Raw genomic sequence first — 26,113 nt, 5'->3', positions numbered from 1 at the left:
GACTGATCAGAAGGTCCAATTCCAGAGTGTAGATCTCATGGTACCATCTATTCAAAAAAGAAAAAGGACTGTGAAAATTACACACGAATTTCCCTACTGAGCGCACCAGCTAAGATTTATGCAAGCATAAATCTGAGGCTAAGAAAAATTCTGGAATAGAAACTTCGAGAACAAGCCTGAACCTGAACGAAGATCTGATCCTGACAAATGGGGATCATCAGGATCAGATTTTCATTTTAAGATTTCACTTGAGAAATCATGGGACTATAAAAAGGATATTTATTTAAGTCTTGTAAATCTGAGAAAAAGTATATAACGAGGTGTCAAAGAGCAAAGCAGTTCAAAACGAGACAACTGTATCGTGTAAACCGGACCTTATATACAGAACAATAGTTAGCATATAATTAACTTGCAATTTAGCAGATAATATTGTAAGTCAGAAAGATGGTTTGATGTAAGATCATCCCTAACACAAATGTGAGGGGAAGAACATTATCTACAGTTATCCATCAACTATATGGATCAATTATGAGGATTCCTTATCTTACTTGAATAACTGTTGTAACAAATTTGGCATGAAATCATAAACAAAAAGACAAAGATTATGAAAACAGAAAGACAGAAAAATGCAAACATCAGCTGTATCTGAATGGAGAACCTACAGAACAAGCAAAATATTTCAGTTAAATAGCAGAAATATTTTCTACTTTAATGTACTTTTAATTAAAATGAAAAATAATTACTTTTTATTGTACCTATTTAGGCACATTTTAAGTGAAGATGGCAAATTAAATATGGAATTGACAACAGAATAAGAAAAGCTGGTATGGTGAGGGAAGTCAATTCTGAATAAATTTATAGGAAATAAAAGAGAAATTAGTCAATATACTAGATTAGCTGTATACAAGACAGTTTTAAAGTTTTCATTTATGGATTTCAGAGATAGGTTAGAAATAAAACAGTCGATTAAAAACTAGAGACTACAGATATCAGAGTTATGGGGGGGGGGATAGGAGAGTGAATAGATGCGATTCATGGCAGAATCATATTAAAAATAAAGCGATTAAGAAGGAACCTAACTTTCTTGAATGCTAACAGAATGGGATAAGAAAAGTTAACAAAACAGGTATTTAATTGATGCACTTCGAAAAAGTTCCTTAGAATCAAAGAATCTGTCTTCTTTGGCCTTGAACAACCGGCTTCTGTCCACTATTTAGACTTCTGTTTGGATTCTGGTGTGTACTGGTGAATCCAAGTCTCATCCATAGTAATAAATCTCATCCATAGTAACAAAATCAGTTTTATTATTGTTAAAACGCTCCAAGCACTGTTCGGAGATTTTCATGCGAGTGCGTTTTTGATCTGCTGTGAGCAAGCGTGGCACTCATCTTGCGCAAAGCTTTTTCATTTGCAATTCTTCATACAAAATATATATCCTACACGTTCTTTTGAAATGCCTATAGTCTCAGCAATTTCACGCACTTTGGCTCGCCGGTCATCCAATACCATATCGCGCACTTAATAAATGATTTCTGTTGTTGTTACACTTTTTGGACATCCTTCACGTGGATCATCTTCAAGGCTGTACGGCCACGTTGAAACTCCGCAACCCATTTCTTAATTGTCAAAAACGAAGGAGAAGAGTGCCCATAAACTTTTATGAACTTCGAATGAATTTCTTTTGCTGTTAAACCTTCTTTTACAAAGAATTTTATAACCGCACAATACTCAATTTTATCCATTTCAAGGGTTACAGACAACACTTTTGTTTCAGAGAGCTGTATAAAACAAACTACTTGATAGAATGACTTGCAATTTAGCATGGATGCTTACGACAGATGTACCAATTTAGGAAAAAAATCTTTAGGCAAGAAGAGATCTCTCTTTTGAGATTGGCTTGACATCGAGACTCTTTGGGCATAAACATACAACCTTATCTCCTCGGCATCCAAAAAATTAAGATTTCGCTTTCGTTCAAGGCATTACTTTAACCCCCGAGCAGCTATTAACTGTACAAATCACAAATCCGCTCATCCATCTAGGGAGATGATCCCTGAGAGCTCCCTAAAAATATTCGACAATACAAAAGAGAGCAATTTTATTGTTTTATTTATTTTAGTTTAATTCCTTTCTAGCTAGAAATGTTAATTTTTTCGTTCAACCTATATTCTACATTTATTATAAATTTATTATTCTACATTTCTTTATAAAAAAAAATTCTAATAAAAACTGAATTCCACTCTTTGTTTTGTTCTTAATCATTGATGTAAAATAAAATATTCTTTAATAAGACTCTCAAAAATATTTTGCACATCGGCACGACTTTAAATTGTTAATAAATCAGCCAGCCAACAAGTAAAGTACAGATTTTGGAATAAAATCATGCCGCGATATGTATCATAGATATATATATATACATTTTTAAACATTGTAGCATGTGTATATGTGATATGATATGAAATTTTTATGACTATTTTTTCCAGGAATTCCTGGATTGCTTTCTTCAAGCATACAGTTAGCTCTGTCTCTACTTCATAAAATCTGACCTCACATTTGTTGGCAACATGGAATTAATTCTAACAATCTTCCTCTAGCCTGAGAACCAATGCTATGAAAATAAAATATCTTTCAAAATAAAATAAATACAAAATTTTGTGGAGTAATTCATGATTAAGTTGAAGCTGAAGAGTGCCTAAATGAATTTAGGCTATAAACAAAGCAACGAAATGTGGCATAGTTGCCACCGGGACAGTTTTATACCATTGATCATTCCAGACACGTTGAGGTGCAACCAGTTGCTGTCATTTGTGATGAATTTATCCTCTCGAACTATTTGGGATCGAGATTAAATGCGTTTTATTTCCGCAACACGTCCTCCCTTTTCTAAACTCGAGGACACGTTTGCCTGTTTGCCTACGCAATCAACTCGTGAAGGGGACAGAACATGACCTGTAACAAATTCAAAAGGGAAACGAATATAAACAGACAAAGCAGTGACCAAACTAATCTCGCTCATACACAACACAACACTAAATCCAAATGAAACGACTACAGAGTAAAACGTATGAAAAGGCTTAAAAAAAATATTTTGTAATTCGAAAAATAAATTCAAAAATACAGTACAAAAAGCAATGAGTGAGTGGTCAAAAGAACTTTAATTTTCTATTTATACGAAGAAATTTATATAAATAGAAAATTAAACTTCTGCATAAAACCTGAAAAAAGAAACCTTTATTGTGTGTATGTGGAGGGGGGGGGGGATAGTACGTTAAAAGACTGTAAAGATTTTTTTGTCGTCAGCGTTTCATGGGCAGTAACAATACTAGAGTACTTGACAGTCTAAAGTAAGCAAGAGTTAATTATATTTGTTTATTTTAGGCAATTTTCTTCCAATTCGTTCTATTATTTGTTAATTCCGAATACAACACACACACACACACACACACACACACACACACACACACACACACACACACACACACACACACACTTCTACTACTGGGAAATTTGAGTAGTATGAAATTTTTAGGGGAAAGCTTAAATTGTTAACGCATGAAGTATACAGGATGATTCCATTGCAAGAGACGGCAAATTCATAATTATACTCCTTTGTAGATGCCAAGAACAAGATTTGGTTATAGACGCTGGTAGTGATTTCCTCTAGCCTGCAGAGTACAAGTGGATATAATTATTGATGCGAGACTTTGGGAAGGGGTAGGGTCGTATGAATGAATCATCCTGTATAATTAAGAATGAATTTTAATGTACAAGATGGAGTAATAAAAAGACCAATCTACAAATAACCTACTAGAAGATATGGAATTCAGTTTCTTCCACAATGTTTTGCGTTGTGGAAATACATTTGATGTATTTCCACAACAGGTATCACGGAGTATGAATTTTATATATGAATTTACATTATGAATTTTACGTCCATGATTTTTATATCATTGATACGAGAAATTTAAGCCTAACATATCTGAAATTACTCCATTGTTGTCCACTGCACTGATTAAGTCGCAACCTTAGAAACTGCAAACTCTAGACACATGCCTTGTTTAGATATGGTTCTTGGTATTATCAGCATGTTAAAATACAGTTAACTTTTCACAATAATATATAATGAAAAAGTTAACCATGTGACAACGTTTCTGGTTTAACAATGCTAAACTGTCAGAAGAAAGACGGATTCAATTCTAGTTGTTGACTACCAGGCATAGTGTTCCGAGTTAGTCGATCTCTGGCAACGGAAAATAGGGTTTTTCTCTCTGAAACTTATTTTTTACCTCGGTATCTCAGAAAATTCTACCTAATGAGGATTTATGGTCACGAGATGGAGGCAAATGACTAATGTACTCATACCGCAGTGCTTTCAAAATTATTGGCTAAGGAAAGAGACTGGATACCTACCGATTTCCTAAAGCTTGTTAGGGCTAATGGAGATCCATCTATTCCTTCTGGGGAATAAAAGGGATTACTGTAAAAGGAATAATTGAGATTACTAACCGGTAATCCCAATTAAAGATAAATATGTAAAGAATGCGATTCCAGCTAATATGCTATCATAACATAAATCGCTTCCCATTTAATAAAATCATTAGTTTTGGAATATTAGTTTCTGCACTGGAATTTTCATTTTCATATAAGTCTAAGCAACTTTGACTTTTTAACTTCTCGACAGAAATTTCTACAACTATTCTTTATCGCAATGATAAATATTTCCTTAACAAAATACAAAATGATGGGGAATTTGTATCTTTAGAAACAACATCGAAAATATCTATTTTTTTATCTGAACATTGCTCCAAGAGATATTATGTTCGCTTACGGATATCGCCGTGTATTGTCTTCCTCTTATTCATCACGTGTGTTTTGTGTTTAACCTTGGCCCATTCTTCGGGATACCTGTTTGTCCAGTGGCAGTTGGAATGACTATTTCAGACACCTACGTAATATGGATATCATTATGGATAAAACGAGTCGCTTTTACCTCACCTGGTTCGTCTTCCTGGTTCAGATAACTTGCGTGATAAGATTTCGATTCGGTGCTTTACTTTCTCGATATGTTCCAAAAATTAATATTATGGGGCAAGCAATAAAAATAACAATAATAATAAAATAGAACAAAATAAAAACTACGGTTAGATTTAGTAAAGAAAGTTAAAGAATCAAAATTATCTAACGATTAATTTTTTTATTTCCATCCTAAAGATATCTGTATGTGTGCAGTAAAACATTGCATGAATGCACATCCCATTTGCTGTGGCTGGATGAATCTCGTCTACTCATCTACGCTAGCTTAACGATGCCATCCATGGTGTATGGCAACACATTGGTGTGCTGTTCATTTCTGGAGGGCACAAATGAATAGGGTAAAACATCATTTCCGGAGGAGCATATTCTGAATAGGTAGAGAAACGGAAGACCATTATGTATACAATGCCTATTTTAGTCGTCAAGGATATAATGATGTACAATTTAAGTCACGAATCCACTTGAGAACCTTGGGTTTATGCTACTATACTAATGAGCCCTTTGAATAAAAAAATTGGTTCATTATGGACAGATAAGTGTGGATATTATTTTTAAACTAGGTCCAGAATATATTACACAGGTTTTCGAACTTACTGAAGGATAAGTACTGTCAAGGTTAAAGATCCTTTGATAGTACGTACTATTTTGCTGTAAAGAAAGTAATGCCTTTCATTAAGTCATTACAAAATACGATACATGATTAGTACACAATTTTCCTTAAATATCTTGCAAACATTTTTTTTTTTTAAATGTAAAAGTGCATATTTTTAATAATCACTATATCGGCGCCTCCACGCGCAATGAAAGAACAGCCCTGATCGTTCGTTGGGAAGAACTGGATTCAAATCTCATTGCGAATGCGCACATGTGTTATAATTACTTGTCACATGAGGTAGCCAGTTTTATACAATGATGGCACGGTTTTTTATTCTCAGAATTAGTCCACTGCAAAAGACACAAATCGATCAGAGAAAAGATGCAGTCTAATCTATGTCGCACAAAATCATTGATCTTTATCAAAATGGCATAAACTTTACGAAAAGTAAAGTTTTTAAGTGTTTAAAGATATTAGTGTTTGTAATTTCATTCTAAATAAATTAGCTAAACAAACTGATATTTACTTGGAACATTCCGAAGGTTATTTCTGTGCTTTGCACTTATACAATACCACAAAAAGTTATAGTTAGATTTAATGTGACAGGAACTCAAGAAACCAAATTCTAAACGTATGTTTAAAAAAAAAAAAAAGGACGTTCTCAGAGGAAAAGACAGATATGTCATTGATTAAAAACGTGCTTTGAAGCAAACACAATTTATTAATTAACTAATTAAATATATAATAGATATTAAATCTACTCTCTCTATATATAAAAAGATAAGCCGAAATTTAAAACGTTTTTATGTCACGTTTTTTGTCTTACCAGCTTACTAGCCAGGAACTCGGAATGTAAATATGTATGTATGTATGTGTGTATGTGTGTGTGTGTATGTGTATATATATGTGAATGACAACATAAGAGATATTAAACTTAATTCTCAAATTTATATAGATGATATTATCCTCTTAAACGATCTCTCCAAGTCTTCAAGTCTCTAGCCAAATTAAATAATTGCTCTGACAAATTTGGTAAGAAACCTGGCATAAAAATTCTGTTTGTTCGCCAGGTTTCTTACCAAATGAACTATGAAACTATGAACAGAACTATGAAAATAGACGAGAGGAAACGAAAACATCAGCTATATTCTCGATAATGAGCCTATAATATAGGTAACGCTCTTAAATATTTTACATAATCTCTAGGGAAGATTTCAAATTAAACATGGAAAGAGATAAAACCATATGTAAGGGTGGTTATGATTTAAAGCTAGATAAATAAGTTCATAGGGTGAGGGTATCGGGCCAATGTATTACCTCTGCTAATTGCGTGTGTCTTCTGGCGGGTTTGCTTGTTTTGTGAGATGAAAAACGAATTTCCGGGGGGGGGGGAATCCTGCCGCCTCTATATGAAACCTACTATTAAAACTGAAGAAGATCCGATCCGATCCGATCCGATCCTGATTTACGCTCGCGCGTAGACCGACACTTCACCGTGCAGGCTTTCGAAACTGAAATCCGATGGAATAGGTTGGTTACTCCTTTTTCGGGAAAATGAAGATGTCAGAAAAAAAAAACTGCATTAGAGCTGTTTGCAGGCAGCAGTTAAAAGAAGAAAGAACTTGTTAATATCTAATTTACAGCTAATAGAAAATTCTGGACAGCATCGAGCAATTTTAGAGAGGTTTTTGGATGGCAGTACCAAATCCGAAAATCGTATTCTTAGTAGTTTTTTTTTTTTTTTAATTATAATTAGACCCACAGAAAAAAGTGTTTCTTGAAGAGCTGACTATTGAAGTCTGGAGAAATACAGAATGAGAAAAGCTCTTCCAAAGAACAGAAGTAGATGGAATAAAAAGAAGAAAAATTCGATCTATACGTTTCAAACTAGGCAGTAAATGTAAGAACTGTAATGTAAATATAAGAACATGAGTGGTTGCTGAATAGCAACCACTCATGTTCTTACAGTTTTGAAAGAAGGTGAAGGAATAACGGTTCGTAAGGCAGAAAGAGAACGTCTATGAAAGAGAGTGGGAGGAGAAATCATCAATTAATCGGACTGCCTTTTTCTGGACAGTATCAAACATTCTTTGTGAAGTTTTAGGTACACCATCCCAAATGTGTGAGTAGTATTCCAAGGTTGGGTGGATGTGAGATTTTTAGTGTTAGCAGTTTTACGAGCGTGAAGTTGTGTCTTGAGCGGAAAAGCATAAAGCTCTTTTGGAGGCCAAAGAAGTTACGGCTGTGATGTGTTTGTGTCAGGAGGCATGAGGGGTAAGTCAACTGAAAAAAGGGAATCCGCTTGTGTTTGGATATCTGGGTATTATCGAGGATAAGTGAGATCTTTCTTGCGAGAGATAAGACATAACCGAGGAAGTGTTTAATGTAGTATGTTTGTGCAATGAAATGATATATGCAAATATCAACAAGAAAAGCGAAAGAGAGAGAGAGAGAGAGATCTGATCATGTATTATCGAAGCTAAGGGGAAGGTGAAATGGGATTTTTTGTTGTTGTTGTTGTTGCGAAAAAGCCTTGTGTGTTCTGCTAGCATTGTAGATGACCAAGTTATCCTTATTCCCTTGAAAAGTACTATGAAGATTTCTATTAAGTGGTATGAAGATCTGGTTGTAGAATATCTTGACGTTTTGGATGTTTGTGTGTGACTGCAAGGGTTGTAGATGGAAAGGGGTATACTATCATCAGTAAAACTATGGAGAGCATCATTGCTCGGTGGGAGATCAGTTGGGTATAAAGAGGGAAGACAAACAGAACCGTGGTCATTCCTGTATTGGTGGAGAAATCTGAAAAGAGGAACTCATCCATGACAAGAAGTGAGCGATCAGATAGAAACTCGCTTAGCTACACAGGGTGGCTAAGCAGGCCAAAGGACGGCAAGTTTTTCATCAGTCCTCAACCACTCAAAAACACTAGTAAATGTAACCATATAATTCATGTAAGTTGGTTGCTTTCACATTGCTTGATCTGTAATTTTCACATTGCTACACTCTGTAATTTTTGGAAATGCCTGAAAATACTGTATGTGCTGTGGAGTCATTTGCACCTGATGGAACATACACCGTTGAGCAACACAGCCATGTCGATTTTTGGACTGATTAATAACACTGTATTTCCTCTAGATCAGTGTTTCTCAATGTGGGGCAATTAGAAAATGATGTTGCATTCGTCACCTCATCACTGATATACTCAAAACACTCACCATTGTCGGCGAGGTGGGGGGGGGGGGGACATCAAAATTTTTGAGGCGTTGAGGTGGGGCATGATCCAAAAAACGTTGGGAAATACTGCTCTAGATACTGAACAAACTCTATGTTCACAGTAAAAATTCATGTGCTTACAAAACTGTTACAAACAATATTACATGTATTTTTAGTTGATAATTTTGGAATTTTTCATAAGGTAAACTTTCCAAAACGTTTGCAATGTTTACGGCAGAATTTCAAAAAAGAAAAACAAAAACTAAGCCTTCACCAGAGAAGTGGAGTTCGCATCATGACAAGGATGTAAACTTTTTTTCGTGTTGTTGATAGTGACATACAGAGGTGGCACAGTTTGCCTCCTGCAAATTCGTGTTTTCTATCTTTGAAAATAGGCAAAACCAGTCAGAAGAACACTCATTAACAGCCAGTAATACACTAGCCTCATGGGCTAAGTTGCTTCCGTCAGTAATTCCCAACAACCCAACTCATTCTGCTATTGAAATATTTACTAAAATAATCCAGTTCTCATCGTACTGAAGATGTTCAAAGGATTATGATGGAACATGCCAAAAGAACTTAGAAATACCATTTCCAAAAATGTTTTCAGGATAGACACAAACTATTTGTTAACATTGTCTCAGAATTAATCACATTACTTTAATATCGTATATGCTTCTGCCTCCACTTAACATCAGCGACTGGTTTATAGTAGTCTCAAAATATTTAAATAATTCAAATTCTAAATTTTTCATAATTCGTTTTAAATGACCTTATGAGCTAATGAATTACTGAAATAGAATATTACAGCATTAATAGAAAAATAAGATGACGCGACTGCATTCACAGCAATGACTCCTAAAGGATTTTTACATATGCAATGCTTATCAATTACAGCAAATCATACCACTGTTTGTCGCACAGCAAACGGTAGCTATTTAACAATAGGGATCCAACTGCGAGCTGAATGCTGTTGACAACAGCTGAGAGTACCGCCCAGAGGACGACAAGAAAGTAAATCAACAGGTGGTGTTTAATACGGTGCTATGACTGACGGATCATTCACACAATAGTACTAATGACGGACATAACTTTTCACGGTTTCGTGTCACTGCCGATTTGAATCGCTTGTAATCCAACTGTCCACTGGGGCTTATCAAAAATTAATAACACGGTTGAGTTTCCAGCACTTAAATTTAGTATTTATGTGCTATTACAAGGTCTACAGATGACAATTTTTTCTTGTTTGCAATTCGAATAGACAGTATTTGTTATTTATTTTTCTAATCCAATGTAAAACATGCCATTCGAACTAGCAGGGCTCTTGAAATATATGAATACGAATTGTTTATTAAGCTACTAAATAGTTCCAAAATCTCATTGCGCAATTCATAACAAAAAAACTAAAAAGCTAACGAGGATTATTTTGCGATAAAAACTTTAAACTTAAAAATTTCGGATTAACTTAGTGTTATTTATCTTATAAAAGGCAGGATTCAAGATCGCTAGAGCCAAGAAAATTATTGATGCCTTTTACGTTAAGGTAACCGGTATATAATTATAGTTCTATAATATGGTATAACCTGATATTATTATATTTCTATAATATGGTCCTGAAAAAGAAAAAAAAAAAGAATTCTTTAAAAAAAATCCCATGTATAAAAAATAAACCAAGTACTGAACTTATACAAAGCTGCCTGGAACTCGAATGTGTTTTAATGTTTTAATAATTGAGAATTCTTGCATCTAGTTATAATGAATGCAAAAGACTTAAAGATAAACAAAGGTTGGTCGATTGGTAGAACCTCTGCTACTAATAGCGCACGCAAAAAGTTAAGCAAGTTTTAACGCGGTTAGTAGTTGGAAGAGGATCAATCGTTCGATGCTGTTGGCACACTCTCCCTTGATGAGTCTTTGGACTCCCTGAAGGAAAATAATAATAATAATAAACAATGTAATCAAGTAGCCATTTAAATTGCAGACAACCTCTTTCTTAGTGACTCCCTCTCCCTCATGTTTTATAGATGAGATGTTTTTGATCTCAATCATTTTGAGATGAAAGTACCCCAGTAAAAGAATAGCTGATAATTTGATTGACCAATGCTACCTGCTACTGTGGGGGGGTGGGGCAATTAAATGAGTTGCTTTCAATTCATTCACAAATTGCAAGAAACTTGTCAGATATTAAGCAATATTTGAAAAAATTCTTTTGAAAAAATGTGCCTATGTGTCTGGAGTCTAAAGTGCCAGAGAGATTAGTTAGGACACCAAGATTCAGAGTTGGATTGATAACAGAAAAATACTCCTTGGTAGCCAGCATGTGTTTGCTAAAGGAAGATCGTGCTTTACCAATCTACTTACTCATTATAATGTGATAAATGCATTGGATAAGGATGATGCATACACATTGTATATTTAGATTTTGCAAAGGCCTTTGATAAATTGCCACATGACAAGTTAGTAATCAAATTGGAACGGATGGAGCTGGATAGTGGATTAATGCGCTGGATTGGGGATTGGCTGTCTGATAGGTATCAGCGAGTTGTCTATGGAGGAGCGATATCCAAGAAGACGAAAGTTAGTAGTGGTATACCCTTAGGGTCTGTTTTGGGTCCATTTGCTGTTTAATTTGTATGCAAATGATATTCGGAGAGGTTTGAATGGTGATATGCAGTTGTTTGCAGAAGATGCAAAGTTGGAGGGAACTATTAGGAATAGAGCGGATGTCGTGGCTTTGCAAGAGAACTTGAATGAACTGGATTAATGGGTAAATGTTATCAGTTCAATGTTGCAATATATTTATAATAGTTACTGTAGTTGGTAATTTATAGTTGGGGTTGAATAAGATTACATTTTTACAGCATTTATACAAGAACAACAATAAATTATACTGTATATACTGTATTTTAATGTATTTAAGTGCTGTAGTTATAGTTATAATAAATGGATTTTTTTTTCTTTGTGTTGATTGCGGTTGAGGTATAATGTCTCAGCTTGCTTTGATTGTTGTGTTGGAAGTAGGCTGATGTTTGATAGGTGTCTGATATTCGCTATAGCCGTAGGATGAAAAATTCATTCCCACGTCCGCAAACACGCGATAATTTGGAATGTCATGACACGTCACTGAACTGGAAGCTTGAACTAATATATTGTGTTTCGTTAAGTTTGTGATGTGTGTAGGGTGCGTATTTTTCGTTCATAGTACATCCTTAAGGCCCTTTTCAGGCTATTGTAGTTTGTGAGGTTCCTGTATTCATAAGGTAGTTTATTTAGCATATCTGGGATGTAGACGCTTCGAGTAGCCTTTCCGTAGTGATTATTATATTTATATGTGATATAATTAGTTGTCTGGGGTCTTGTTATACGGTATATATTTCTGGCTGCTTAAAATGTTTTAAGACTAAGTCAAATGTTTTAAGACCATGTCAAATGTGTCTGTAAGATGCTAAAAATGTAATATTTACATTTGATTTTTGCAATATTCGCTGTGTATGTTTTGTATTGAATATAAAAACAATAAATATTACAATAATATATGTCTATATTGCGATTTTTTTTTCCCGCTGGGAGCCGTGAAACATTTTAATTTTTCGAAAGAGGCTTTTACATCCATAAGTTTGGGAAGTACATCGAAATAATATTTTAGCATAGTTGCATAGTAACATAAGTGTTTTGCTGTTAGTTTTTTGTGATCTGACATTGCGGTGTATATAAAGTAGGTGTGTACAGAACGCATACGTTGTTATAGCGTATCTTAATATATTTTGGCACGGTCCTTTGTGTATTATTGTTTTTAGTGTTATTAGTGTGGGAACTGTCTTTTAACCTATAGAGTTTGCCAGTTATTGTTCGGAGTTGTTTTGTAGATGGTTTATGTGGCTATTCTAGTTCATCTAGAATAGCTATTCTAATCTGCATCGAAGTAAATTCCAAGGTATCGTATTGTTTCAACCTGAGTGATGGTAGTGATTTTACTGTTCTGTGTGTTTTTTATGTTGGAGAGTGGATGTTGGATGGTTTTATATACTTTATCAACTGGTTGACTCGGTGGATTTCTGAATATAATTAATTTTGTCTTATCAGAGTTTATGTGTATGGAGATGTTGGTGAGCCAGTCAATGAGCAGATTTATGTCATGCTGCATATTTGTTTGGGCTACGTTGGATGGATATTATAGCTGTGTCGTCTGCGTATTGGAAGATCGCGCCTTTGAGAGGTAGCTGGTTAATATCGTGCATATAAATGTTGGATACAATTGGGGAGAGTACAGCTCCCTGAGGCACTCCACAGGTTACTGGTAGCTCTCTACTTCGGTTTGACCTGATACGTGTGATATGCTTTCTATTTTGAAGGTAGTTTTTAAACCAGGTGTGCAGAGGGCCCATTTATCCCAACATGTCTTAGCTTTTCTAATAAGGTTTGATGTGCGAGTGTGTCAAATGCTTTAATCAAATAGATAAAGACTACCATGACAATTTTGTTTTTATCTAAGGCGGTATTAATTGCGTGTGTAAAATCTTCCAAGAGAAATGTTGTTCCCTTAATTTTCTGAAAACTGTATTGTGTTTTGGGGATAATGTGTAAGTCCTCTGTATATATTCCGAGTGTCCTTAGCACGATTCCCTCCATAATTTGATTGATAATTGGTAATGTTGCTATGGGTCTGTAATTGCTGATTAAATTTCTTTTTCCATGTTTGTATATGGGTGTGATTAAAGCAGTCTTTAACATACTTGGTATTTGTCAGAATTTAAATATTTTATTTATTAATTTTAGTAGGATCGAGCCTAGGCCAGTTGCGTGCTGCTTGATATCCACAGGTCTGATGCCGTCGATTCCTGAGCCTTTGTTTGGTTTGATTTGATGTATTATAGAGAGAACATCTGCTTCTTTTATGGTTGGAAACCATAATGTCTGTTTTGCTTGTAGTCCGAGTGGAGGATCACGTTTTGTGATTGGAGAGATCTTTCTCTGTAGTTCTTGGATGAAGTCTCTAGTATTGGTTCAAGTCATTGCTAGTTGTTGGATATATTTTGCGTCTTTCATGAAGCTGTGTTTTATGGTTTCAGAGGTGGTGATATTGGGAGTACAATCTAGCATCTCTTTGATCAGATGCAAGGTTTGTTTCATGTTATTTTGTGCAGAGGTTAATTTGTCTCTGTAGTAGTTTCTTTTTGCATTTCAAGGATTCTGACTTTCTTTGTAGCTTTCTTACATATTTCCACCAGTGTGAGTTTAATGTTGTTGTATAAGATATCTGCTGAATCTGATGCCAGGTGTTCCCAGTCTGTTTTTCTTATTTCGTGGTTGACTATTTCTTCGTCTATTGTTGTTTTCTGTCGCTTTTCGTCTGTGGGACATCGCATGGATATTGTCTTGGTGTGCAGGTTTAGAGCGGTGAAGTAATGATCTGCTACTTTGCACTTTATGACTGCTGCAGTGTAACTATTTGGTGGTGCTCAAATGTTTATATGATCTAAGCAAGAAGCAGTAATAGTATTTTTGACTATTTCTTCTCTAGTACATGATGTTATGCTTGGTATTAGGTTATCCATTGATAGCGTATCTAGGTATTGTACAGTGTTGTTGTGGTTTTCGTTTGCAATATTTATGTTTATGTTGCCAATTATCATTAGGTATTCTTTTGAGCATATTTCTTGGCGTGAAAGCCAGCAATTGAGTTCGTGCAAGAATTTTATCACGTTTAAGTTTGGTGGCCTGTAAATAGCATTTAGTATGATGGGATGCTGTCGATTGGTGGTACTAATTATTTTGATGCAAAGGGTTTCAGCATGTTCAAATTGATGAACAGTTTCTTTTGCTATTAATTTATGTTGGTAAATATTAATATTCCACCCTCTCTTTTTGTTTGGCGGCATGATCTGTGTTGTTGAAAGCCCCTGGAATTTGGAAAGCAGTTGCTTTATCATTAGTAACGGATGCTTCTATTAGGACCAGTATATCAATATTACCAGTGTAATTCTTCAGAATAAGCCTGTAACATTAACCAATGTTTGCGAATGCTTCTGATATTAATATGCAGGATGGAGAGTCCTTTCGTTTGATCAGTGTGTTGTTTCCATGCGTCGAGCGAGTGAAAAGTACAATTGTTGGTATATTCTCGTATTATTACGTCTGTCTGATGGTTCACATTCATTTTTTTTTTGTTGTGTTGAGGTCTTCTTTTTGAGGAGTCTTTTTTTTTTTTTTCACTGTGGCAGCCTGTCTATGTCTTCCGAACTTTTGATTTGAATCGACTTTGCAGTTTGTGACTTCCTCAAGAATATCTTACCATATCTGATCCACAAAAATTGATAATATTTTTCTGTTTTTGCTTTTCTTTCTTGGTACAACAGATTCTGATAAAATGGTGTTAAATACTCAGATAGGAGATTGGTGTATTGCCTTGCGATGCGTTGGCAAGTCCTTGACAACTGGATTTTTCAATCTGCTGGCTTTTATGAGATTATCTCTTGTGGACTTGCTTATAAGATGAACTATGACTGGAGCGGGTCGTGGCAAGCAGTTTTTGCTCTTCCTGGGAATCCGATTTACGGACTGAATGTCTTCAGGCTGTAGGAGGGTGGCAACTGCATGGCCTAATTTTAAAACTACGTCTCTAAGATTTCCTGTAGGTGCAGTTTAATAATATAAATATTTTTTTAAATATTATATTTCCTTATTCTCATAAACATACAGTGTAAACTCATGATTTACATTTAAAAGAATTTTTTTTTACATTGCATACATTTGTTACAGTTATTACATTACATACATTTGTTTACATATGATACATACATTACATACATTGGTTTTCATGTGATACGTACATTACATGCATTTGGTTACATATGATACATCTTGGATGAGAGGCAATTTCTTTGCTTTCATCCGCGAAGCTTATATGTAAGCTTATCTGAAGATGACACCAGTTGGTTAATAATAATAATAATAATAATATTCGTGGTAGGGAAAAAATTTTGAAAGCATGCAGTCCATGTGAAAGCGAAATTTTAGCGAAAACACTTAATGCATAGAAACAATAATTGCAAAGAATTCAAGAATATTTTTTAAAAAATATGAATGAATAAGTCTCTTGAGGAAAGGATGGAATATCTCCGTAATATGATCCATTATAAGATACCACGGGGAGCTTGAGCATGTCGTGATTTGACAGAGAGAGAGCTTAGACGCTAATTTCTCCACTTTTGATTTTCATTTTATTTTATTTATTTTCTTTTATTTATTATTATTATTTTTATTTTTTTAGGATTTTAGGATATTACCTAGGATGTATGATCACTTATGAAAATGAAAAAGATATAAACATAAAAATTGCAAAATATTTAAAAATAACAGGAGTAATTAACTCTATATTTAAACCAAACCTAGTTCAAAAACAAACCAGGCTAAAAGAATACAATACATTAGCCCTACCGGTCTTAATGTATGGAAGCGAAATCTGGACAATAAAACAAAAAGACAAACAAAGATTAACAACAGCAGAAATGAAGTTTATGAGAAAAACTGCAAAGTATACCCTATTTGATCACAAAAGAAACGAAGATATTATGAAAGAATTAAACCAAGAACCAGTAATTGAAAAAATTAAAAAATATAAACATAGATGGATGGAACACGTTCAAAGAATGAAAACAGAAAGATTACCAAAACAAGCCTTAAAGTACAAGCCATTAGGAAAAAGAAAACCAGGACGTCCTCTTAAACGATTCAATGATGACGTCTAAGGCCGGAACAGGCCATACTAGGCCTAAATCCTTGATACGTATGATGATGATGATTTTTATTTTTTTTTTAAAGTGATATTTGAAATTTTTGAAGTGCAGTTTTAGGTGCAAACAGGTAACGTTAAAAAACATTAATTACAAGGAACCAACTTATTTATTTTATTTTTTATGAGAACTTGAATCATCGATGAAAGACTCCTGCGGGGAAGGATGGGTAGTCTAACCTGATCCTTTACAGATACCGCGGGGTATAATGCCATGCGAGGCATAAGATGTTGTGATGTAAGAGAGGAACGGCGCCAGCTTCCCTTTTTATTTGTGTTTGCTTTTTTTTTAAGGTAACACTCAAACTATTCATTTCTGAAACTAAAATATGTACTAAGTTTATTTTTTTTTAATACTACTTTTATATTTTGAAACTAAATGAATTAATAACTATATTAAAAAGCAGCTGTGATAGGACACAAATTGTTTAGAATATTAACCGATCTAAATATATCAAACACCAGCTCTTACAATACGTTGAAGAAATATATACAGGAAATAAAATAGAACATATTAGAACATATTAGAATTAGAACATAGATCAGAATGGAAAGATATATCAAGAGGAATATGACAATGACGTAATCTATCACAGCTGCTTTTTAATATAATTATATTAAATAGTTTAACCAATAATAGTTAAAGTAATAGTTAAATAGTTTAGTAATACTTAAATAGTTTAATAATAGTTTAACCCATTTGGTATACAAATAAACCCAAAATTAAAGACAGATTATTTGCAGATGATGAAACTGTATTAGCTATACAGAAGATGATATGCAAAGATCAGTAAAATATTTCTTTCCTTCTTTCTTAATCCTTCTCTTCTAACTTTTATGGTGTCGAGCTTTCTTATTCTTGAAACCTTAACCGTCTCGAGGATAAGATGGTTAGCCCTGTGCCTCCCGGTGTGTCCTATGTCTGCAGATGCACGTGTTCACAGGTTTGCCTGTTCTGGGGGCCGAAAAACCTCTCTATGAGACCGGCTAACTCATCTTTCGTCGAAAGAGACCAGATAAAGGTTCCTCACGTCGCCAACGGGAATCGAACCCAGGTCTTTCCGACCAAAGGGCTTCGCCAATAACGACTGAGCTACGGAAGCTCGTCAGTAAAATCATTCAATGAAATTTCAGAACGATAAAATATGAGAATATTTACAGTAAAGAAAAAAATGGCTTTCAAAGGAGAAAATGCGATAAAAAGTGAAATAGTGATAGATAATAAAATATTATAAAAGTAAATACTTTCAGATACCTGTGATGTGATTTATATGAAGATGGGGGGAAAAAAGATATAGATTTTAAAATATCTAATTGTTTAAAAGTAAACGGCATAATAAATAATATATTAAACCATCATCTCTGGTACAAAAACACATCTGAATTAGACTATATAATGTCCTGTCTAAACCAACTTCATCATGTGGAAGTGAAACATGGATCATAAAAAAAGAAGAATGAAAAACAGATTCAAAAGCAGAAATGAAATTTCCCAGGAAAACAGCTAAATGAAGAAATTTTACTATTCCTGAATATAAAACCAATTAACTACTATATAAGTAAATATAAACAAAGAACATCTAAATCGGATGGACAATAGCAGACTGGAAAAAATACTATATGAATAAAAAATAAATGGAAAAGAAGAACTGGAAGACAAAGAAAACGATAGCATGAGATGGAACAGGCCACTTGGCCTAAAAGTCATGATAGGAAGAAGAAGAAAAATTAACAAACGAAATACTAAGGTCTTTTTTGACCAAATTATAAACAATTCTTTTCAAACTTAGTTTATATTCTGATTTTTATTTTTTTTCGTTGTTTTTCTATTTTCAATTAAAAGAAAAAAACACATCGATTTCAGTTGTCCAGGTTATACTCTCCTAACGTTAGATAAAATAACTAAATAGTAAAAATGCAGTCTCGAGTACTTTAGGTGGAAAATACATAAATTTAGTACTTTCGTTTACTGCTAAATTTTATGACTGTATTGTCATAAAATTTAGTAATTTTATGATATTACAGTCTGGTTAATATCAACATGATACTGTTAATTTAATATAGGTCAAGGTGATATACAGAATGTGAATTCGAGGAATATAACGCTCCATCCTATAGTTAGTGAGGCTGTGGCCTTTAACTGAAGTTTAAAGCTCTATTAAGCGACAAACCTGTAGTGAGTGTTTTCAGTTTGTGACCACGTTATGGCGAATGGTCAACCGCATCACTGGGACTACCAAAATAGAACTAATTTAGCAGACATTGAAAATCACTGAATGGCATATCTTCTCGTCAGCAGTAGTTACAATTATAGAACACGAAACCAGAACCTCGCGGATATTATAAACCTGTCATTTAATCTTTGAGTTAAATGTTTCCACATTTTTAAACTGTGGAATCTTTTAAAAATGTGCGCTAAATCGGTTAGCTCTGACATACTATCCATTCAGAAAGTCAATATTTCACAACGTTCCATTCTCGGGAAATCAATTATTTTCTGACACTGAAATTTATAATATTACACCACCGAATCATAGAATTAGAATAATCAAAGAAAATGTGTTGAATGATATGCAGTTCTAATTTATTGCATAGAAAATGATGATTACCAAATATGAATTAGCGTAATCTAAATCCACTTACTTCGTAGATTATATAATCGTAAACACATAAAAATGTAATATAAATGATAAGAAAGCTGTCATTTGAAAACATTCACAAAATTAGAATAATTTTTAACGTGGTTCAAAATATTAGAATATTCCAGATTTTTCCGTTTCGTTTTGAGGAGAGCATAGAAATAGCAAATATTTCAGTAGCTGCGGACTGACTCGTGTGTGAAGAATCATTTGTGCGTGGATTTCAGTTAATCATTTGCTGAACAGAGGTGTCGAATGAGTGACATATCGGGAGCTAAGAAGTTTGGTATGGTGTCTACACAAAGGCCAAACTCAACAGTTTATAGTTAAGGAATTGAAATGTTCGCAAGCAAGCTTGAGTAGAGTATTGAGACAGTATTCTAATAACTGGAGTTTTCAAAATAATCACTGCAATAGAGATCGAAAGGTAATAATTACACCAAGAAATGAGAAGAGATTGAAGAGTATCGTGAAGCCACTTCTGAAGTGTAAGGTATTTTCAAAGGATATGGAAAAAACTAGGTGTGAGTGTGTCTAAATCTAAAACGTTGAAACAACTTCACAAATTGGGTTTAAATCACGTGTGCCTAAGATGAAGCCGTTTATGTCTTCCAAGCGAAAGGCAGCTAGAGTGCGATGATGTAAGCAAAGACTGTGGTGGGGTTAAGAGGACTGGGAAAAGGTACTTTTCAGCGATGAAAGTATGTTTTGTGTGTCCCGTGGTCGTCAAGGGATACGCGTTTGGCATCAGAAGCAAGAGGCATTTGATAAAGAATGCATGAAACTTTCGGTGAAATTTTCAACCTCTGTCGTGGTATGGGTTTATAGAGGGCCCAGGTAGGCCGTGTATTGTGTACAAAAGTGTCAATTCCAAAGTGTACCAAGAAATTCTTGAGCACTTTATGTTACCGGCATTGGAAGATTTATGTGATATTGATTTCCTTTTTCATCAAGATTCAGCTTTGTCACACTTACGAGACTACTAGATGGCCCAAAGAAAAGCAAATCAATGGAATTCCTTGGCAGGCAAACTCACCAGATTTAAACCCCATTGAGAATTTTTGGGGGATTATGAAGAAGCATCTTCAAGAAGTTGCCCCAAGAGACTACAATTAACTTATTTCTAGTCTGCATACCATATGGGTATGTTTTGATAATAAAAGACTGTAACCTGCTAGTAAATAATACCGTATGCCCAACCGTTTACGAACAGTTGGGCATACGGGGTATGCACAAAGTACAGGTAACCCTCGTATAACGCGGTACTTATACAACGCGGTTTCAATATAACGCGGTCTACAAATTGTAGTAACCCTTATTCAACGCGGTTTTGACAAAAACACAGTCTAGAAATTGTAGTAACCCTTTATCTTTCCATATATTTTTCACCGCGCGACTTAAAAATCAAATTTTATCTTCGTTAAATTTGTGTCTGCCCGTATCGCGCAGGTAGTTATAAGTAGCGAATTTATATTAGGGGAAACGCCCTTTAGCACGCATGTACGTCAATTGTATACCGTATAAAGTGTTTATTGTTGAAAATTGTCTTCGTTTTCTGCCAGGAAAACGCATTAAAAATCATAAGTGTGTTATCTCAAGCTGAGCACTTTATTTCTTGTGAGTTACGTACATAATAAATATGTAATGCTTTTTTTTTATGTAAAAAAATTGTTTTTATAGTAATGGCCACAAATTGCATTGAAAGGGAAAAAATGAATATTGAAAAGAAAATTCGTCTCGAAGAAAATTTCACTTGAAGAAAAAAAAAATTAAAATCATGGATCGGTTTGAAAAATGGAGAAACACCAGTTGTTGTAAGGACTTTGAATTTAAATAAATCAACAATTCGAACAATCAAACAAAATGAACATAAAATCCGAGAAAGTGTTTATTGCTGGGTTAACGGTAAGTGCGACGGTAAGCTCGTTGCTCGTGTACGCAATTTTCTAAGAGAAAAATGAAGAAATCTCTAATGATTTGGAAAGAAGATGCACTCCAAAGAAAATTCCTTTGGATGGAAATCTTATTAAACAAAAAACTCTCAAAGTTTATAAACATTTATAATGCAGACCAGGTGTTCAATGCTGATAAATCTGGGTTATATTGGAAAAATATGTCAAAACGCACATATATTTCGAAAAATGAAAGCTCAGCTTCTGGATTCAAAGTTTCCAAAGACAGAATTACTCTACTGTTTTGTAGTAATGCATCAGGTAGATTACATGACAAAACTAATGTTTATTAACCGATCCTCAAATCCTCGTGCTATGAGAGATTAAAATATGCACTTATTTTTATTTTGCCTAAAACATTTAGGTATTACGTGCAATGAAGCTTAATTACAATTTGTAATTTTTATAATTTTATATACTGTGTATTTGTGTCATAGTTTTAGTTTTCTTAACTTAACTTAGTTTTTGTCATAGTCATAGTCATTTGTACTAACATATGTTTTCTTAACTTACATGAATTACCTGAATTAAATAAAAATATATTTCTGTTGAATATGTCGTTGTTTATATAATTAAAAAAAAAAAAAAACGATTTCGGAACATAACCCTACTTTTTGTATGTGATCTGAGTCTCTCATTACGCGATTTATATAAGGCGGCATTTCTATAGAACCTAACATCCGCGTTATACGAGGGTTACCTGTACTAATTATCATGTTGTTTCCATTTGACTGTAATTTTTTTGCATTTATTTTCGCATTATTCTAATATCTGAAACCACGTTAAAAATTATTCTAATTTTGTGAACGTTTTCAAATAACAGTTTGCTTGTAATTTATATTCCATTTTATGTTTACTTAGTTATGTAATCTACAAAGCACGTAGATTTAAATTATGCTAATTCATATTTGGTAATAATTATTTTCTACGCAATAAATTAGAATTTTAAATCATTCAACACATTTTCTTTGATTATTCTATTTTTTTTTTTTATTTGGAGGTGTACATTTGTACTGCACGACGAAATGAAATATTGTTAAAGAGTTCTGTTTAGTTGGTCTCATACGGAGGTGGCATGCCCACTTCTGGAAACTGGAATGTCAGCCCGTAAAACAGGCAAAACCGGCCAGAAGAACATACAATTTAGAGGCATAATAAACTGGTCTCAGAGCCTCGTTTGATTTTGTCGTTATGCCAAAACAACAACATTGAAGTTCTGGCTACGCTGCGATTTACGTTTTGTACTAACATTAACAGTTGAGCGTTGATATTGGCATTATCAGGAAGTACACTTGTTTTCATGATGCCTACTTTTTTTGGAGAGAGGTTTTAAATTAAAACGAACGTGAAAGTTAAATTTATCCACAACAGCTAGTAAACTCAACTTTTTAGGGCAAGCATGGCAAGCAGCAACCAGGGATTGAACACATTAACTGATGAACATAAATTTATCTTCCAATTTATTTTATAACTGTTTCAATTCCTGATTTTGACTTCTTTTTTTTTTCAGCTTGATTTAATAATCCCCCCCCCCCCTTTTGCACTTTCAATAATGAAATCACGTATTGGAATAACATGACATTCTATAAACTCCATGATCATATATTCCAGAAAATTATGATTTATCTTTTCAAAAAATTCATATTTTTAATGTACTGAAGAAAAATAATGCCATTTTTATGGCATTAAATTGCAAGAAGAAATATGATGCTCCTGGTACTTTTCTTCGAACTGGAGACCCAGAGAGCAACTTTTTTTTTTTTTTTTGGCGGGGGGGGGGTCGCCTGAGTTTGTTGAAGAGGTGGAACTGATTCAGAGGTGAGTGACCAAAATGGTTGCAGGTAGGGTGGGATGGTTCTATATGAGAAAAGATTGACATTTGTGGGTTACAGAGGCTGGTTGATAAGCGGATAAGTGGGGACAGGGGTATGCTAGAAACATATAAGTTGCTTAGGGGGGTTTATAGGATTGGTGTGGAGGAAATATTTCAGCACTTGGATAATATGAGGAAAACTAGGGGTGATCCATGGAAATTAAATAAGAGTGTGGTTAGCAATGGCGTTAGGAGTAGAGTTTTACTTGGAGAGTAGTGAATGAGTGGAATAGATTAGGTTGTGTGGATGCTTTGTCGATGAATGATTTCAAGCCAAAATATAACAGGTACTTATAACTAATGTTTATGTAATGGATCGCCCTCGATGAGTCTATGGACTCCATGGAGGTGCCCATATGTAATAATAAAAAGAATAATAATAATCTACTACATCTGAGGCATATTTCTCCAAGATCTATGAAACATCTAAATTATACACTGATAAAAGTAATATTTAAGAATTCATTAAAAAAAAAGGGGGGGGAGAGGTAAAATAAAATGCCAGTAAATTTTCTCTAAGCAGTCTCGCTGAACTGTTAGTCTCTTTACCCCCCCCCCCCCAAATGTCTAAGTATGTGGTTTCAAGGTATAATAGATGCCACTACAGAGGATATTCATTGCAGATATTGCAAATATGCTAACCACAAAACTAAACTTTAAATAAAATAACAGCGTTCTTAATAATATTAATTATACCACTTTAGCATTCAACAGTTTATAGCACAGACGTGTAAGAAAATGTAAATATCAAGAATGTAGGTCACAGTTTAACCTGCACTTTAATAACGCACTTGTAATCTAACTATATTAAAACAAATAAAAGTAATTCGTTTTAATGGACTTTTAACTGTGCATACTGACTAATAAGTCCGTGCATGTGTATTCTTTTTGATCATTACAATAACTTTTAAAACTGACAATTATAGCCTGCCACCAGATCAAATTTTTAATACTACATCATCTCATGAAGTATATTTAAAAGTATTACTTTTCTCCGCCAAGGACGCCTTTTATATTTTTCCTCAAACTTATTTCTACGTACGAGGTGCAATTTCAAAATGGAAATGAGAAACAAAGCACTAAAAATCCCAAGATTCTAATATATTGCTTTCGTACATTGTCATTTTGAAAAAAAAAATGCTGCAGAACAGATCCAGGGTGTCCGAAAAATGTGTGTGTGTGTGTGTGAGAGAGAGAGAGAGAGAGAATTTAAAACCCTCCCCTCCAAAAAAAAAAAAAAAGCGAATTGTTTCGCCATCAGTGAATTGTTACACTAATGGTGAAATAATCCAATAAACCACGTGCTAAAGGTTCAAGACAAAATATCCTAGCGATTGTTTACAGAAATCATTTACAAACGAATAGGTCAACATCAGTGGGGACTCTTCAATAAGGGTTGCAGGGCTGCATTCAATGCAGCATTCTAACCTTTATGGACGAGCCGCCACTGGTCAACATACAAGCCCAGCATCTGCACGTGAACACAACACAACCCGGAAAAAACACAGTAATAACAAAAATTTTTTGGTAATAAAAAATAATAAGATAATGATTATGGTGAGTTCTTAACGGATGTTACATATTACGTCTTGTAAAGAAAGAAGATACACAGAAATTTGTAACAGTGGGAAGTTTTCAAAATTGCAGTCATATTTTACAATCTTACTTGCAAAGAATTTAAGGAATTATCAGTGTTTTAGAAAGCACAAAAAATCTCAGCGGCTTTCAATCTGCGGGCCTCAAAACCTGGAACATATTTTCGGCATTTCGTTTTCACTAAAAAATTTAAAATTTGCAAATAAACAACCATAAATTTTTCCATAGAAAATGCAAAAGTTTACAAATAAATGAAAAAAAAAAAAAACTAGCTCAATTCACTATTTTTTATATTAAAATTTGATTAGCAGTTTCTGAACGCAGATATAAATGTTAATACCTAAACTAAAGTTAGACTGAAAACATGCATTTAAGCCTAAACGTCTCCTTAAGAATAGTTTGAAATTTACAATGCATTCCACATTCAGGAAATAAAAAAGAAAAAAAAAACTCATATCGTATTTTTATCATTCATTTTATAAAATGCGTACAGAGTACAATAAATGATTATGGTATATGAATAGAGAAAGAGACAGAGGCCACGATGGTCGGGCTAACCTCTCTTCAGAATGTATCCAGTGCACTTAAAAAACATATTCTATGGACTTTCCCTTCTGCGCACCTCAACAGTCCGATATTATTAACCTTATTCAAGAACTAAAACAAAACAATTTAAGTATAATTACAAGTGCTAAACTGCGTGAATATTAATTAGTATACCTACGTATGCCAATACTTTTAGGCTGTAGGAAATTAATTTTACCTTTATGATTTAAGTATAAGATACTTACGGTTCTGTAATGAACTTGCTTTGCGAGTACAAATAAGTGCCGCCTTGAACTAGGTTATCCATTTGATCTGATAATCCATGTTGGACACACAATATCGAATTAATATGCGAGATAAAAAACACACTAACACAAGCTAATCCAAAAATCATGGTTCGCACAACAACAGTAGCCACAACACGCGACTACACGTGAAATGATCACTCGCTACCACGGCAACCGTATTCACTGTACGTCGTAGACTAAACAGGAATGATACGTTGACTTTCCGTTAAGAGGCGCTCTAGTGGAATTGTAAGCGTTGTTCATGGCTTTTAGTTGGATAACCTGCAAAATACACGAATCAGTTATAATTATTATTTTTTTTAAGTCGCAGTCACATGTTTGAAGGTTCAAAATACAAAAAGAAATCAGTTACCAGGCTGTTTAATGGAAACATATACATTGTAAACACAATACTATTTTGTCTGGAAATTTAATATGGAAATTTAGCTTAAAATGCAATTCTAGTAAAATGAAGCAAATCAAAACAATAAATATTTTACTGCAATTTAAATAATAAAAATAACTATAAATAATTATGTATCGTATATTGTCCATGATTCTCGAAGTATAGTGCAAATCTATT

General features: G+C 34.0%; 1 protein-coding gene across 2 annotated transcripts in view; it reads right to left on the bottom strand.

Annotated features, from left to right (window-relative positions):
• Positions 1 to 25,778, bottom strand: part of LOC150097025 (CD109 antigen-like) — a 623,307-nt gene extending 597,529 nt beyond the window's left edge. For both annotated transcript variants that reach the window (XR_016549783.1, XM_090407831.1), the window contains exon 1: positions 25,489 to 25,778. Coding sequence is in view for 1 of the 2 variants with exons in the window: in XM_090407831.1 (XP_090263957.1) it covers positions 25,489 to 25,637 (149 nt within the window). In the remaining variant the exon portion in view is untranslated. The remainder of the gene's footprint in view (positions 1 to 25,488) is intronic.
• Positions 25,779 to 26,113: the final 335 nt, after the last annotated feature.

Source organism: Typopeltis vanoorti, chromosome 18, assembly GCF_054136105.1.
Source record: "Typopeltis vanoorti isolate ZY-2024b chromosome 18, IOZ_Tvanoo_1.0, whole genome shotgun sequence".
NCBI classification, from domain to species: Eukaryota; Metazoa; Arthropoda; class Arachnida; order Uropygi; family Thelyphonidae; genus Typopeltis; species Typopeltis vanoorti.
The sequence above is the reverse complement of the archived record's forward strand: the minus strand, read 5'-3'. Positions and strand labels throughout refer to the sequence as shown.